The 15,475-nt window shown below is 44.1% G+C and overlaps 2 protein-coding genes across 5 annotated transcripts in view; one reads left to right on the forward strand and one right to left on the reverse strand.

The window, feature by feature from the left end:
- Positions 1-3,116: 3,116 nt before the first annotated feature.
- LOC8052144 lies at positions 3,117-12,191 on the reverse strand. 4 transcript variants are annotated; one of them, XM_040501812.2, is made up of 8 exons: positions 12,028-12,191; positions 11,887-11,939; positions 11,369-11,500; positions 11,136-11,231; positions 9,724-9,943; positions 6,352-7,458; positions 5,037-5,312; positions 3,117-4,007 (listed from the first exon to the last, which is right to left on the reverse strand). In XM_040501812.2, the coding sequence occupies exons 1-7, from the start codon at positions 12,119-12,121 to the stop codon at positions 5,062-5,064; spliced, it is 1,953 nt and encodes a 650-aa protein (XP_040357746.1). In that variant the 5' UTR covers positions 12,122-12,191; the 3' UTR covers positions 3,117-4,007; positions 5,037-5,061. The 4 variants fall into 4 exon arrangements, with proteins under 4 accessions (XP_040357746.1, XP_040068867.2, XP_040068868.2 ...); XM_040212933.3 differs by having other exon boundaries at positions 9,724-9,946; XM_040212934.3 differs by having other exon boundaries at positions 3,117-5,312.
- Positions 12,188-15,475, forward strand: part of LOC8052143 (maternal embryonic leucine zipper kinase) — an 87,700-nt gene continuing 84,412 nt past the window's right edge. Inside the window, exons 1-3 of the mRNA XM_042292449.1 lie at positions 12,188-12,310; positions 12,470-12,540; positions 12,632-12,717. Of these exons, the coding sequence (XP_042148383.1) occupies positions 12,474-12,540; positions 12,632-12,717 (153 nt within the window). The 5' untranslated portion in view covers positions 12,188-12,310; positions 12,470-12,473. The remainder of the gene's footprint in view (positions 12,311-12,469; positions 12,541-12,631; positions 12,718-15,475) is intronic.

Genomic DNA, 15,475 nt, shown 5'->3' on the forward strand with positions numbered 1-15,475 from the left:
AAAGAAAAACGAGCATCGTTCACCCCCTCAACTTGCAGCCAAAACAAGCGGCCACGTGATCTGGAGCCGATTATATGCCGCCAATGTTGATCATAGCCGAGCGCTGGGGTTGGCAAAGCACAGGACATGCGCCGAATTCCAGACATTGTTATGGCTCGGCTACTGTCGTCGTTGCAGCGATTGGACACTGGCCACTACCCGAATGCTTCTCGAGCTAGTAATTATCACGAGCCTAAATCGAGTGCTCACGCAATGCTCGGGTCCAATTTATGAATCGCATTCAAATATCGTCATTTGGGTGTACTTCTATCCCCACTTTACGTCATCAAATTTTGCATTGTCCCCACAGCTCTGTAATCAAGTTTTGCGAAGAAGACTGAAAGGAAAGGTCCGCCTTTGTCCTTGGAATTCCACCGCAACGAAGACGCTTCTTGGTCAGTAGCGTTGCGTTTGAGTATTCTTGGGGCCGACCAGTGCCAATAAGATGATGTAAAGGGAGAAACATTCCCACCAAATATTGTTGCACAGCCCCTTTAATCCAACTTGCATATTCCAAAATATTCGGGTTCATCCAGTTTGGATTAATTTAGCACTTTCTTGCCGCCAACATCGTCAGTAAAGAGGCCACTTCCAGAAACACGATATAAATGCGACGCTCAACCACACACGTCAATAATCTAATGGCAGCATGGCCGCCGGATGCACACTTTCGGTTTAAGGCTTGGATTGGGGTCTGCGGCTTTCCCATTTCTTACCAACTCTAGTAGCTCTAACTGGATCTAGCCTAGTGTTGTGCCTTCAATCCAATCCAATCTAGTCCAATGCTTGGACTGGATTTGCCGGCTGTTCCCTTTGCATTGGGTAGCACACTCTACATCCGATGAGAAAAGCCTGCGCTCCACTCTAAGCAGAATTTATTGCATACTTTTCTGTTCGCAAGTCTATGCCCAAGGCACTCGATGGCGTTTCCGGTTCATCATCCCTGACATTTCCCAGAATTTTTCCCGGCAATTAAAATTTCCCTGACAATTCCCAGTTGCTAGACACCCTGATTGATGTAGAAGGTCTTCAGAGTAATTTCTGTGATTGTATCGTTAAGGCATGCTTCTGGGGGGCTGATAGGCAGGCACTGCTTTCCGACAAGTTGTTCCGGCTTTCTGAGAAGTTGTTCAAAGTGTAAAAGATTATTGGACTTGGATATTGTAAATGCGTGAAGCAGACCTATACCAGCTTTCTTTCCGAGGGTGTATGTGCCATGCTCCAGTTTGTAAACACATCAGACAATAAAAACTTGTGGGGACCGCAGTACCCCGAGAAAAAGACTCGTGAGACAATACACAAAGGTAAAAAATAAGTTTTACTATTTTCCTTTTCTTTATGTACATATGGTACATTCATATTTACAGAACTCGTTTTTATCTTGCATTCTGTCAAGCTCATGCACAAGCTTTTCATAAAAAAACCTGCAATTAACAGCACCTGAGGTGGTATTTTATTCTTTGCAAAATAAGAAGCCACATTTATTTATCGTTTTCCCTCTACGAGGATGGTTGCTTAAAAACAGTGGAACCGGTTAAAGCGCTCCAAAAGCGCGCTTGCCGTGGAGGTCACGTTGGCAGACGAACAACACTTGCAGTCTTGCGCTGTTTCCAAGCCCCCTGGCAATACCTGCCTGGTGAGAATGCCGGCAATATTCGAAACAAGCAGGTAAACAAGGTGTGGCACACCATACCCTTTCCAACAAAGACTTGTTGAAACATGCATCCCAAAACTATCCTATGGGACACCCGTCATGGTGGCTTAAAATATACATGCCCATACAAAAACAACTTGGACGCAATAAAATGAGAAGAGCGTAAAATACATGCAAAGTAAATGACTAGAAAAATTAAATGTCTTTTTTTTTACAGCCTCGCCCTAAGAGTTCTCTTAGTTTTTTCTTTTTCTTTAGCAAAACTCTTATTTTACTGTTTGAATATGAAAACATCACCCTCATGACAACACAGCACAAATGGAAGGCATGCAGAATAAAGCTGATCAACACAATAGTGATGCTGAAATTCAATGTGTTATATTTTACAGAATGCTTCAGGAGAAAAATTAGGCGACGGGACCTAGAACTTGGACAAACACCGTTAGTGTAAATGGGACAACCACTTCCATTGTCAATGCCTCACTAATGCTAGCCTTATTTTGCATGAAAAAGGATTAAACTGCAAAAGAGAATCTGATACTTGCATTCCACACATCTTTTTCCAGAAACCATATACGGCGATTTTGCTTTTTTTTCTTCATTTCAAAGTGGTGGTGTTCTACCTTTTGTCAACTAGCTGGTCTTCAATTCTGTAAAGGGCTGCTCACACTAACTGAATGCAGATTTTACAACTAGAATAGCAAACGCATCCTTCATCTCCCGCATAAACAATGTAAAAGAACGTCACAAGCATTTCACAAAGCTTAAGTTAGTTTTTTGCTTTCTTTGCTGATCTGAAGAACGTACAAGTGAGCAACCAGATCATGCTTAGCTTTTACAGCAAGCTCACAAGCTTTAATAGTTTAATGGCACAGATTGAATGTGCTAGCATTCAATCTGTGAGCATAGCTTTCAGTGCTTAGCTATGTGTAAACATAGCTTTCAGTGAGCATACAGAAAGAATGTGTGAGCATACAAAAGCTATCCATGCATCGTGCACATAGCAACATAGCACATTGCAAAATATTTATGCCCTTCCAGTCTTGTATAGCATTACATTTGATAATCATTTCATGCTATATAGCAAACTAAGCAACGAAAGCAAATCGCAAGTGCAGGCTGCAAAAATTTTGGATCCAACCTAACCATGAAACTTCCTGGCACCAATAGCAAAACAGCCACAAAAAATAATAAGTACCATCAATGAGAGCTAAACGGTGCAATGTCATATGTTGCACTAGGAATTCAAGAAATAGAGAAAACCTGCTAGATTAATATAAACCGTATAAAACCAATATCATATACTTGGCATAACCTTATCACTTGAATCAAAACAATGGTGCTTGTGGGTTGTCAGAAAATGTGAACTAGTTTCAGCTTGGCAAAACTAGGTTATGAGAAGCAAGCAATCCATATCCATTTGTTCCAGTTTACAACACATTAGCAACAAACATACATTCTATTGGATATAAGAGACGATGTTGAACAGTATGAACACAGGTTACACAATGTGGCTATGTATATATAGATACATGAAGATACAAATGCATGTACACAAAATTATAAAGAAGTGAATCGACCAACAAGGAGCAGCATCAGCATTCTAGCCCTACTAATATCCATCCGTCCAGCTTGCACCGAGAAATCATATCCATATCGTGTAGTCAGACTACAGCTTTGATTTGCACCTCTCGTAGTGAGGTAGCACCCAATGTTGGAAAATGCAATTGGACAAACAAGGAAGCCATCTGGCTAAATTAGTTTAACATGCAGCTTACTTGCAAACATTGTATCTATAATTGAGAGGTCTGCATATGCAAACCGAGCCAGCAAAAATATACATAGCAGCGCACAAAATATTTGATACTGGAACGACGTTTGACAGGGTTATGCTCCAATTCCTCCTTAGCAAGAATGCACAGCAAAGCCCACGAGTGTGCATATGTAGATTTGGCAGGCACATCCACTGTACAAGTATGACAAGTGCTATGCAACCGCCTTTTGCAGTCAAACGCTTCCCCTCAGAGCTCTGCTGTCTATTCTCGTTAGGATGAAACTGAGCACAGTTCCTTTCGCACACAAAGTATCAAGGAGGACACTCAGTTCCAACACAAGATAACTACTACACTTTTCCTCAAACATGTCGGATGCAATCCAGAGGCACAGCCAACCGAACAGCCCACCTGGCCAGGCAGTCAATCAGAGCGCCAGTCAGTTTTGGCTCACAGTTTGCTTTGTATCACAATAGTGCAAAAGTTGTTTGGGGGATGAGGCGCGCTTCTCTTAAGTATGTTAACCGTTGACACACAACCTGCTGTGAAAAGAGAAATGGTATGAGCACTGCCTTTTCAAAAATACACATGCAAGGCTTCAAATGTGAAAAAACAACATCTCAACAAACCATGTAGATAATACGTAGGCACGTTATATACATTGTAAAATCGGAGTACTGTAAAAGGGTACACCGACGTAAAAGAGCAAGTATAAAAACTGCACTTTGCCAAAAAAATTATGCGCAGATAAATAATTTTATGCCCATTTATGCGTCGAGTAGGGCGTTGATGGGAAAGGCACTGGAGGTTCTAACCTCTTAGCCTTAATCAGTAACAGGTACAACTTATGAACAAGAATTTTACATTATGATTCAGCTCCAACTTATGAGCAATAATTTTTACATTATGATACAACTACAACCTATGAACACTAATTTTACACCAGGAATGACTTTTCTGTTGCGAAAAATGACAATAAAAAAAAAAAAAGTCGGCAACAGACCAGCGTAGCGAGTGACAGCTGCACCGTTATTTGTGTGAGCCCGACCAAGACGTCAGGAAATCAACCGCTAAAAATAAGGAAACAAAATACCATCAAACCTAGAAACGAAGTTATTGAAGAATATTTATCCTCAATTAAATGTACTTGGCACATTATGGCACTTGACAAGCAGGTGAGCTCAACATTGACAGCTACAGCATGCACACTTGAAAGAAATACAACAGGAAACGGACCTGTACCTTAATGTTTCGCAAGACGTCATTTACCCCGAGAGCTGCAAAAATGAACACGAACACTCTTAGGCACACGCAAGCACCGCAGAACGGCCATTAAAACTCGCACCGATGACGGTTGGCACTTTGAAACACTGACGGGAAGGCTTGGAGCTGTAAGGAGGCACCCAACACCACCCGTTGCTACACTATTCACGCCGTGACCAGACACGCACACACACACCAGGGAGTCCTCTAGAACACCCGGCACACATCTGTGCACTCGTGCTCCTTTGCACCAAAAACACAAAGCAAGGCTAGGCACGCACGACGAGGGAGGGGAGAAGGGCAATTACCTGGATGTGGCGCAAACCTCCGCCGTCACGGTGATGACGGCCCGAGTGAGCAGACCTTGCGCCTCCAGCGTTGCTCTCGCTTCTGTGGGCCGTGGTCCAGGGACGCCTTGGTGCGCTTCCGCTTTGCACCGCCTGACAAATCGCGCGATGAACGTTTTCTCTTGCTCTTCTTTTTCTTGGATGTGCACACAGCTGAGGGTGCCTCTCCCAGCCGGAGGTGGACTGGGAGTTTGGCACTGCTGGCCGTTATCTCGCCGGCGTCGCTCGATTCGTCACCTGCGGCGAGGCACTCCAAGTTAATCACCCAAGCGTGTGCTGCTCTGTGGCTATGCGTTTTATTACTAACTGCATATTTCGTGCCAACGCTGATATCGAGGTCAAACAAAAAGGGCGAAACTTCGGAAGCATCGTGAGAGAATGCCAACAGTTCTGCTGGATATGTCTGCCTCACCAAAAGCAACGGCAAAGAAGCCTCAGTCATGTTGAATAGAATGTTTCTTCTTGGGAGATCAAACTGACTGGAAAACACCCCTAGACTTGTGTAGTCATGTTCATACCCAAGTGGGCTATACACGGAGACAACTTTCTGTGGCATCTCCTAAGAGCGGAGTGCTCGTGCACAGGTTCTATTGGCACTCAAGCACGCAGTCGCAAAAAGTTCTCTGTACGTCTAACAGTTAGTTATACATTTTACCTTTCTAGCAAATTAGCTGTAAATCCAGAAATTGTCCAGAAAAAAACAAAAAAACAAAAGGAGTTGAATTTAAGCAGAAAAAAAGTGGAGAAATTGACACCAGCCCTACAATATTTTCCATGGCTATTACACTCCTGCATGGTAAATCTTCAATGACTCGTAACTTTCATGTCATCTTACAAGTCAATGAGAGGCCATTATTAGGGTGCAGAAAACTACCACAGTACTGCCGTCAGCCACAACTCTGAAATGGCTTCAGTCCAGCCAGTACGCGAGACCATAGTAATCTATACCCCCACTTGAGAAATGGCTACCTTTCGTGGCATCATGTATCATAAATCGACCCAAATTACAGCCACCACTCAAAGCACACAAAAGCTGCTTTCAGTATTTCATCTTCGGTAATCTGTAAACTCCCAACTCTGAGTAATTCCATTTCAAAGAAGAAAACACACAATAAAACACAGAATTCTAGAAATATAAAAAATGGAGACAAAACTGAAAGACAGTTGTTTTAAACATTTGCCCGATAAATATTCTACACCTCGACAGTATTGTAAGCAATAAAGAGTAAGGCACAGTACAGGAAGTGCAACGAAAAAATTATGCCAACACACTCACCGATGTCGGGCATTATGACTTCCACAGTCCTGCCACTGCCAGCACGACGATGACGCTTGCGCTCGGCGGCTGCCGCTGGCTGCAGCAAGGGGGACGACTCCCTAGAAGTCACCTTCACCACGCTCAGCACCGAGCGCAGCAGGGGCGGGCTCACACTGCCACTGCGCGACCTCGAACGTGCCTCGGGCTGTGGAGGTGGCAGCGGATTCTCCAGCTGCGCCGTCTGATCCGTGCACTTCGGCCCCTTGAGCAGCACAATCTTGCCCTCCGTCGGACACACCGGGGCATTCAACTCGAACTTGCGCCTCCGGGCCTCCAGGAGGTTACTGGCAGAAGGCGGCGGTCCATTGCCTTCCGCCGGCACCCTCAATGCCTCATGCTTGTCACCTTCGGCGCGCTTCTCCCAGGAGATCGGGGTGGCTCGCCGCTCCGCCTGAGCTACGCTCTCAGCAACAACGTTGACCCTGCGCTCCACCTCCCTCCGATGAGTGCCACACTCTGTCATTGTCGGAACTCCATTGTCCGTGCCGCAACCCCTGGACTTCGGGGGAAACTCGTTTTCATCTCGTTTGTCGTCTGCCTCTATCCGGGGCGCATTTTCCTGGCGGCAGATTTCCGGAGTTGTCCGCGAACACCTATTTAACGCCGAAACGTCTGTCCTTCCTTCACTCTCACCCGACCGATCGTCTCTGTGAGCAGGCTCTACACCACACTCCTCAGATATGGCCAGATCTGGAGAACGATCGTCCGGTGGCGTCTGCAACCGGGAATTGCCCGTTGGTGCTGGACTCGAAGGAGCATCCAAATGCCGGCTGGTGTCGTTTTCGTTGGAAACGGCTTTACTTTCGGTGCTGCGGATGTCGGCCTGGTCTTGGCTGTAGATAGGAGTCTGACTGGCGCACTGGCTGTTCGAGTTGGTGTCAAATCTGTCGATGGTGTCCTCTTCGTCCGCTGGAGCATTGGAGTCGGTGTTGAGCTCTTCGCAGCTGTCGTCGTCCAAGCTGATGGCACTGGACGGGGACGTGGAGCCGGAGCGGAGCAGGCCGTCGTCGTCGTCACTCTCCTCGCTTTCCGAACTCGACTCGAAGTGGCTGAACTTTCCCGAAACTGTACATGCACAAATAAAGAAGGGCGAAGTGGTGTTACAACCTAAATGGATACAGAAAGAACTCAACATGAATTTCATCTATTGCTCGTGCAGCAATAAAGACTTAATATATATCCTCGTGTTCTCAGTGTCAACATAACGTAGCCAACAAGCAAATGTAGCCCCTCCCCAACGTGATTAGTCTCGCCACTTCTGTGGCTCGAAATTCAAACAAACGATCCTCCCTTGGCACTGCTAAGTTATGTGGCATCCCATTCGAGAGAAATGTAGCCAAAGCTACAGATGCATGCCTGATTGAAGACATCCAGCCTCAGTAGCTTTCACTTGACAGTGGTGAACTGCAGCAGATAATAGTGCACGCACATGTAGAAGTAAATAATTCTGCTGCACCTTGTTTTAACAAAGTAAATATGGCACAAGTATGGAGCAGTGCATGCCTTTCAACTTTAAAAGGCATTGATTATGTCATTCAACCTTGAAATCAATCATATCAATTTAGATCAGGCATATTAATTCACCTCTTAAAATTGCACACACCAACACTATGCTTTCTTCCCCAGTGCGATAAAGAAAATGAATCTCTACTTCATTTCACCCTAAGTCCAGATGCACACAATGCTACGAGTTTATGAGACCAATCATACTACGTCAAAAGTGCACCATCATGGTGTTTGCAATGTTTCTCTTTGTATTATATCATTGCTGAACCACCAATTTTAAACAGAAAAAGTCTAGTGACTTGCACTTTGGCACTGTTAGGCTGCGTCTAGACAGAAACTTTTTTTGTAAATATTTCCACTAAAAATCAACTGTTTTTAGCAATATTTACATGGTTAGACGCAATTTAGCTGCAGAATATGGAAGTTGCAGCCTGTTACGCCTTGCCACGTGCTTACATCTCTCATTGGTTGACGAGATGATTGACACGCAAAGTGTTGGTGTAAAATAGTCTCTCTGTGGCGCAATAGAATTTTAATCGACAATATTTTTGTGTTTGAGAAACAAATAATCTAGATAAGGTCATTATTGTTTTCAGAAATATCCCAAGATTGCCTTTCCACTTCACTTTCGAACGATAACAAAAATGGCAGCCGGCGTCTGCGGAGTGATCAATGAGAGCAGCTCGCCGAGCTCGTCTATTTTAATGAGTGCGAGTCATTCTGCGTTCACCAAGGTGTTTAGACGAAGATCTTCTCAACCGATCTAACTTGCAGCAGATAACTGTCGCAAGTACACGCCTTTAGAAGAGCTGCTGGCGGTGTGTGGGCGCTTGGGTTCGTAGCGGGCAGTAGCAGGACTGGCCTGAACCTAACGTCCCACTTTAACTATGTTGGTTTGATCTGGCTTGATTTGTTCCTTTAAGCATGCTGATGCTGAATAAAGCTATTGGTTCCCATAAATACGGCCCTGCTGCTCCGTGAATTGTGCGACCGTTGTGATTGCGACCATGGTTTCAATACCAAGAAGATATCTACACAGGTAAGAATTTGCAAGCGATTTGACTGAGGGCAATTGGGCGTTCGGCTCTCATAAAGTTTGTCCAGGTTTATTCCCGTCAATTTGCTTCGAAAGGAAAGTAGCTTTACGTTTTGCAGTGCACCTGGCTTGCCAATGCGAATATATTTCTAGGTCGTTTTAGTTGTGCATCATGACGCTCGCCCACCTTGGTCGCAGATGCCGTGCGAAAATATAACAGAAAAGACTGCAAATTTATTTTGTTGATTTTTTTAGTCCTCTCGGTCGCCTTTTACCGGACATCGACAGACGCTTGTATTGGACCATGGCTCATGAATGATGGAGCGCTATAACGCCGCTTTCATGGTCGCAACTTGCAAGGATTTTTAGACGGGGTGGAGTAGCAGACGGACAGAGGCGAAAATTGACGCCGATGCCAGACTGTGATGAAGTAGCAGACAATGCCAGTGGCTGCCGCACGTCTGCTCACGCGACTAGCAAGCAGTGCCCAGACTAGACGCACTGGATATCACGAAAGAGAAACTAGACTTCTCAGTGTGTTCAGTTGAGCAAACAAGCCAATCCAGTAGTAATGGGCGGGGCCACTGATCTGTGGGAGGGGCTTAGAGCATGCCATGACCTCCAACTAGATCGCATCTAATGACGTAAATATTGTTGAAAAAATATTTTTAATGGAAAAATTAAACAAACAAAGCATAACACAAATTCTCCAATGCAACGACATTTAAGAGTGGAATGGTGGTCGAAGGTAGCAGTTAGAGAACAACCGCTGGCATGCCCCAGCTCACCTTTTCTCTTGGAGGTGTCACCCTTCTGAGGTGCGGGCATCCCCTCCTTCAGCTGTGGGCACCAGCGATCCTGGGGCAGAGACAGCCTCGGGGGCTCGATTGCACGAAACGCCCCACTGTTGTGACAAGTTTCGCTTGGATTTCGTTTGGGTTCGCTCCCGTCCAAAGGCACTGGCTGGATCACAATCAGGTTGGAGCGGGTGTGCTGACCACGAGGATACTGCTGCGAGACATTCACAAACAGTTTCGGTGACTGGTCGATCACTCGGAGGGTGGGATTGATAAAACTATACCAAGGTGAGCCACACAATAATCGACTGCCCTTACCTGCAGCATCACTAAAAGGCAGCAGTGGCGGCTCATGTGTCTTATATTGTGTCTTGCAAGACTTAATTGACCGAGGGCACTTGCTGTCACAACTGCCGCTTCATGACGCTGCCAATACGGAGTAGTCGACGATTGCGTGTTCACATTCCTATGGAGCGCGACTGCACTCTGTGCCTATGGGAAGTTCAACAGCCAGAATGGACTTGGAAGGTAAGATGGAGACTGATTTGTTAATTGATATCTTGAACTTCTTTAGGACACAGAACACTTTGTTTAGCCTAAAGTGATGATGAACCGAAATCTGGATACCACAAAAAACGACGGCAAAAGCGTGCAACGCGAGGCTACCAACACGAAAACATCACTCATACAGCGATATCTCCAACGAATAACCATATTTTCTAAAAAAAAACAAAAGAAAAAAAAAAAAGGAGGTGCATTTGACAGACATGTTGACGTCTTATTTCTCCGAGAAGAGTCGAGAAAGAGAGAGAACGGCCTCGCATCTTCTTCGCCTCGCCGCCTTGAGGGGGCGAAGCGAAGAGAGGAGGAAATGAGGTATGTTGACTTCATGCCCCTCGTCGGCCTCGTTCAATCTCGACCTCTTTTTCCAAAAATACGGCCATCTATTCGAGATATCACCTTACAAGTGGAGTTGTAGGGATTGTAGCGTCCCCCTAAAATTCCTGCATTGTGCTCTAAAATCCAAATTTCGGTTCACCATCCCTTTAATCACCGGCAGACCAGCAAAGGCTACAGAACGTAAGAACTTGACATGACAAAGCTTGAAGCTTTGCAGAGTACTTGCAGATATACTTCCAGAACAAACAGACATGCTCATGGTTTTCATTGCACTGTCAGAAAACAAAGGGAAGATTGTATAGAAACGGCCACAGACACCAAACCGAAACAGATAATGCACGGTAATTAATGAAACAAACTGAAGCAAAACACACACACACACACACACACACACACACACACACACACACACACACACACACACATACATACATACATACATACATACATACATACATACATACATACATACATACATACATACATGATTGTTAGGTACGGACCTTTCCTAATGCTGGAGTCCTCTTGGCATGTTGGTAGCGACTGTAGTTTGGATAGATGCCCGGACGGTCCCGTACCTCCGAAAGATTCGGCGAGCCCTGATTAAAAACGATTGTGCAGACGACCTTGGTTACAAAACGCACTTATTATAAAGACTACATGTTCACGAGAACACGTTGCCCTTCTGGCAGCAAAGTGGCAAACAGCCTTGCGGGAAAGAAAAGCGCCCACTTACTGAAGTGGCCTTGGTCTTGGCTTTCATTGACAACAATGCTGCTAAACGCAGTGCCTCCAATTCATCGTCGTCTTCTTCTGGAGCAGAACTGGCAGCAGATTTTACAGACTCAAATGCCTTGAGGCCCGATGTCTGTAAACAAAAGTAAAAACAAAAGGGAAGCCATGCGTCAACGGACATAAAACGTTAATGGACTTCTTAACGAGTAAATGTCAAGATAAGAAGCTTAAGGAATGTACGGGCTTTCTCACAACCGAACACTCTTCATTTATAGCGAAAATACAGGCTCAGACAGCTGTTCGAGGTACTTTGTTTTGAGATCGGACAAAATGGCGATGGACTTGCTGCCTTGATGCGCCCGAAAACGAGGTAGACCATTGAAGACACAGGTTAAAACACCACCACAATAACTTTTTCTAAAACAAGCGAGCAGGTCGGTCAAAGATTAGTGTGAACGACCATATTTTTTTACCCTGCCGTTATTAAACGGCAAAACAGATAAGTTGCAGGAAACTTACCTCAGCCATGACCTCAGCCACTGCCGCCATGACACTCTTCGGATATACGCAATCTAGATATAGCCAATCGCAGCACACCGTATATCTGACGTCAAAACAAGGTCAAAATGACAGTTCAATTTTTAAACCGTCAATACGTACCCAAACTAAATAATAAAATTTGTAGCTTAATTTTAGAAACATATAAAAAGTATGTTATATTACTGAAGTGTTTATCTTGTTTATCTGCACACATCGTCGCCAGGTCCACTTCCGCTTCAATGGCGTGGATGTCACTTCCGTTTTATGAAAAGCGGATAAGTTCAAATCTTCTTCGGTTTTTCCAAGGCTGGTCTGCATTAACTTTTTTTTTTTTTGCGTTTGATGTCCTGAAGTTTACCTAAGTCCTCTATGCTGGTACGGTTGGTGGCCAGCAGTTGCCTGTGTAAGTTTGTCTGTTATTATTTCCACACTTCGTATCAAAAGCGTTACTTAGAAGGGCAATGAAGTCGGTGCAACATCTGCCCACCGAGATTTGTTTGTTTATGAACCCTAGTGCACAGAAGTAGGCTATGTGTTGAATGAATGTCTGCCACCTTTCTAGGATAATGCCTGTGAATACATACGCCGATGAACTGGAAGCACAATATGTCCTACTCGAAACCATCGGCTCTGGTAAGTATAACAAACGAGCTCAATTCTAGTAGTTAAATGGCGGCCAGTCTTCTCGGCAACTCAGAGCTGTGTGCGTGAACTTATTTTTCAGGTGGTTTCGCTAAAGTCAAGCTGGGCATTCATGTCGTAACCGGGGAGAAAGTTGCCATCAAGATAATGAACAAGCGTGCTTTGGGCGTAAGTGTACTCCCTTTGTTTTCTTTTGGCCGCTGCTTTCAACGCTTTCATTACATTTAATTTAAGGTCAAGGCACTCCCGTAGGAAGTTTCAAACCTGTACTTCGCGGTTTTGTATCTCGATAAATGATTGGTTCCTCGTGCTATGAGGCTCCCCCCCCCCCCCTCCCTCACTCTCTCTCCTCTTTTCTTTTTTTTTTTTCCAAATAAAAATAACAGTAAATTTCCAACTATATCTTTTGAAGTTATCATTACACTAAATGACCACCCTTTTCTGTTTAATTCGCAGATTATAATTAATAAAGCTGGTCACGCTAAACATATTGAACGTGTAAAATTTGGCCTTCTTGGTAAATGAGGGCCAATGTGTGAACAGCTATCACCATGACCTTGCCACTCTGATTGTGGCACAGATTTCAGTGGAGATGAGTCGTTTGCAGCCACCAACTGTAAAATTAAGATGATTAAATGTGGCAGACATGCAAGAACATGCAGGCTCATCGCATCGAAACAGTGTGAGAGTGAGCATAGAATATATGAAGATTGCCTCTTTCAAGCTGTAAATCCTTTCAAATGGTTACTAGGTATTTTCTTTTCCAGTCTTCTCTTCTAGTCCGCTAAGAAGGACAATAACAATGCTCTAGGGTGTCGTTTTTGGAATTATGCCAAAATTTGTAAAAATAAAATAAAAAATGTGAAACAGTTTTTTTTTTTTTTTTTAAACCATCTTTACATATTTTAAATTAAAAACAAAAAAACTTTTTACGGAGATGCCCGGTTATCCTAGACTCAAATGGAATACAACTTTATGAGAATGAAGTGTGTGATAAATTTAATGAATATTTCAGTAGTGTTTTCACCTGAGAAACTTTCGCCACACCACTGTTACCTTCCCAGCATGCCTTGAGTGAAATGGAGGCTGTAGCCATTTCTCCAGATGTAATTTTGCATTTGAGAACCTTCCAATCAGGTCATCACCTGGCTGTGACGGCATTAATAACAAAATTTTAAAGATGGCCAAGCACACTTCATCTTCGTATTACAGCGGAGCTTTTAAGGGCTAGGTTCCCCAGGATCGTGTCTGGTACCAAAGAAATGTCGACACGAACCTACACGAACCTCTGGGCAGCTACCGCCATCTATAAGCAACGGCAGTAACCAGACAACCAGTCTGGTTGCCGCCATCACTCATAGATGGCGGCGACCTTTCCAGCTATCATAGAAGAACGGATAGTTGAGCGAGTTGGTTTGAATTTATCGTAGGAAACAGCGCGAAAAACAGACAAGGACAAAGAAGAAACACACGTGACACGTGCAGCGTACGTCACGTGTGTTTTTCCTTCGTCCTCGTCTGTTTTGCGCACTGTTTCCTACACTCTTGTCAGTTTTGGTTTGGACTCACGATCGGTCGGCCGCGTGCCCTTTCTTCGGGGAAAGAAGACTGGGTGCGGAAGAAGCGTCGACGTGCGCAGCAGCGCGAATGGGTCCGCAACCGCCGCGTGCGTCGAGCGCTTCAGATTCCCTTGCGAAAGAGGGGCAGATCGTTCGCCTGAAAAGCTACCGCCAAGAACAGAAGCAACAGCTCCGCTGCTCTTCCTTCTTCACCAGAGTGGAAAGGCTGAAAGTTTTAATCAATCCCTCACCACAGGCAGCCTTCCCTCTGACTGGAGAAATGCCGATGTAATTCCTATTTTCAAGTGTAGATCTTCTGACAAGCTTTGGAACTATAGGCCTATTTCTTTAACGAGTGTGTGTTGTAAACTCCTGGAGCATATTATTTTATACACATTATGAAATCTTTAGATTCCAACAATGTTTTGTTTTGTATCAGCATAAATTTCATAAAAAACAGTCTTGTACAAAACAGCTTCTTGAGTTGGTTACTGATATTCAGAATAACCTCAATGCACTTATACAGACAGACACTGTGTTTATTGACTTTTCAAAGGCTTTTGTTTGGGTACCCCACTGCAGACTTATCGCAAAACTAAACCACTTAAAATCCAATTCAGTACTAATTAATTGGATAAACAGCTTTCTTACCGCAAGAACCCAGTCTGTCAGACTGGGTGAAGCAACTTCTTATCCCTTACAAGTTATTTCTGGAGTACCCCAGGGAACCGCACTGGATTCATTTTTTTTTCTTATTTACATTAATGGTATTGGTTGCCAACTTAGAAGCAGTGTTTGTTTGCCGACAATGTTATTTATCTCGCTATTACCAGTGAAGCTAACTGCAAGACGACCTATGTTTGATTGAGAGCTGCACCTCATGTCTGTTAATCACCTTAAATCTAAATATGTATTGTTCTCTAAATCATGTAATCCAATCACTTATGCCTATCAATTTGCTCTCCATCCACTAGAAAAAAGTTTTCTTTTAAATACCTTTGCATTCATTTGATTTCCAACCTGTCATGGAAAGCTCATATTGAACATATAACTTCAAGCGCAAATAAAACCTTAGGATTCCTAAGACGTCATCTTTATCAAACTTCACCAAAAGTCAAACAGCTGTCATAGTGCACCCTTGCCAGATCCAAACTGGAATATGCCTCTACCATCTGGAACCCTCATCAGACTTATCTCTAACATGTTGAAACCAATCCAAAATTGTGTGACTCGCTTCATTTTGCAAAACTTTTCAACCGCTAGCATTTCAATGCTAAAAATCTCAATCTCGTTACAAGACAGACTATCTTTTTTTGATAGCATATTTTACAAACCTTGCACTGATCACGAAATCTTCTCAGCAGCTA

The sequence above is a fragment of the Ixodes scapularis genome, unplaced genomic scaffold, assembly GCF_016920785.2.
Source record: "Ixodes scapularis isolate PalLabHiFi unplaced genomic scaffold, ASM1692078v2 PGA_scaffold3__209_contigs__length_174095766, whole genome shotgun sequence".
Taxonomy (NCBI): domain Eukaryota; kingdom Metazoa; phylum Arthropoda; class Arachnida; order Ixodida; family Ixodidae; genus Ixodes; species Ixodes scapularis.

Coding starts and splice junctions, on each gene's coding strand:
- LOC8052144 (XM_040212933.3), bottom strand. CDS start 12,121: ATGTGTGCAGATAAACAAGATAAACACTTCAGTAATATAACATACTTT. Junction 11,501..11,886: donor TGGCTGAGGTCATGGCTGAG/GTAAGTTTCCTG, acceptor TTTTGTTTACAG/ACATCGGGCCTCAAGGCATT. Junction 7,459..9,723: donor TGACACCTCCAAGAGAAAAG/GTGAGCTGGGGC, acceptor GTGCATGTACAG/TTTCGGGAAAGTTCAGCCAC.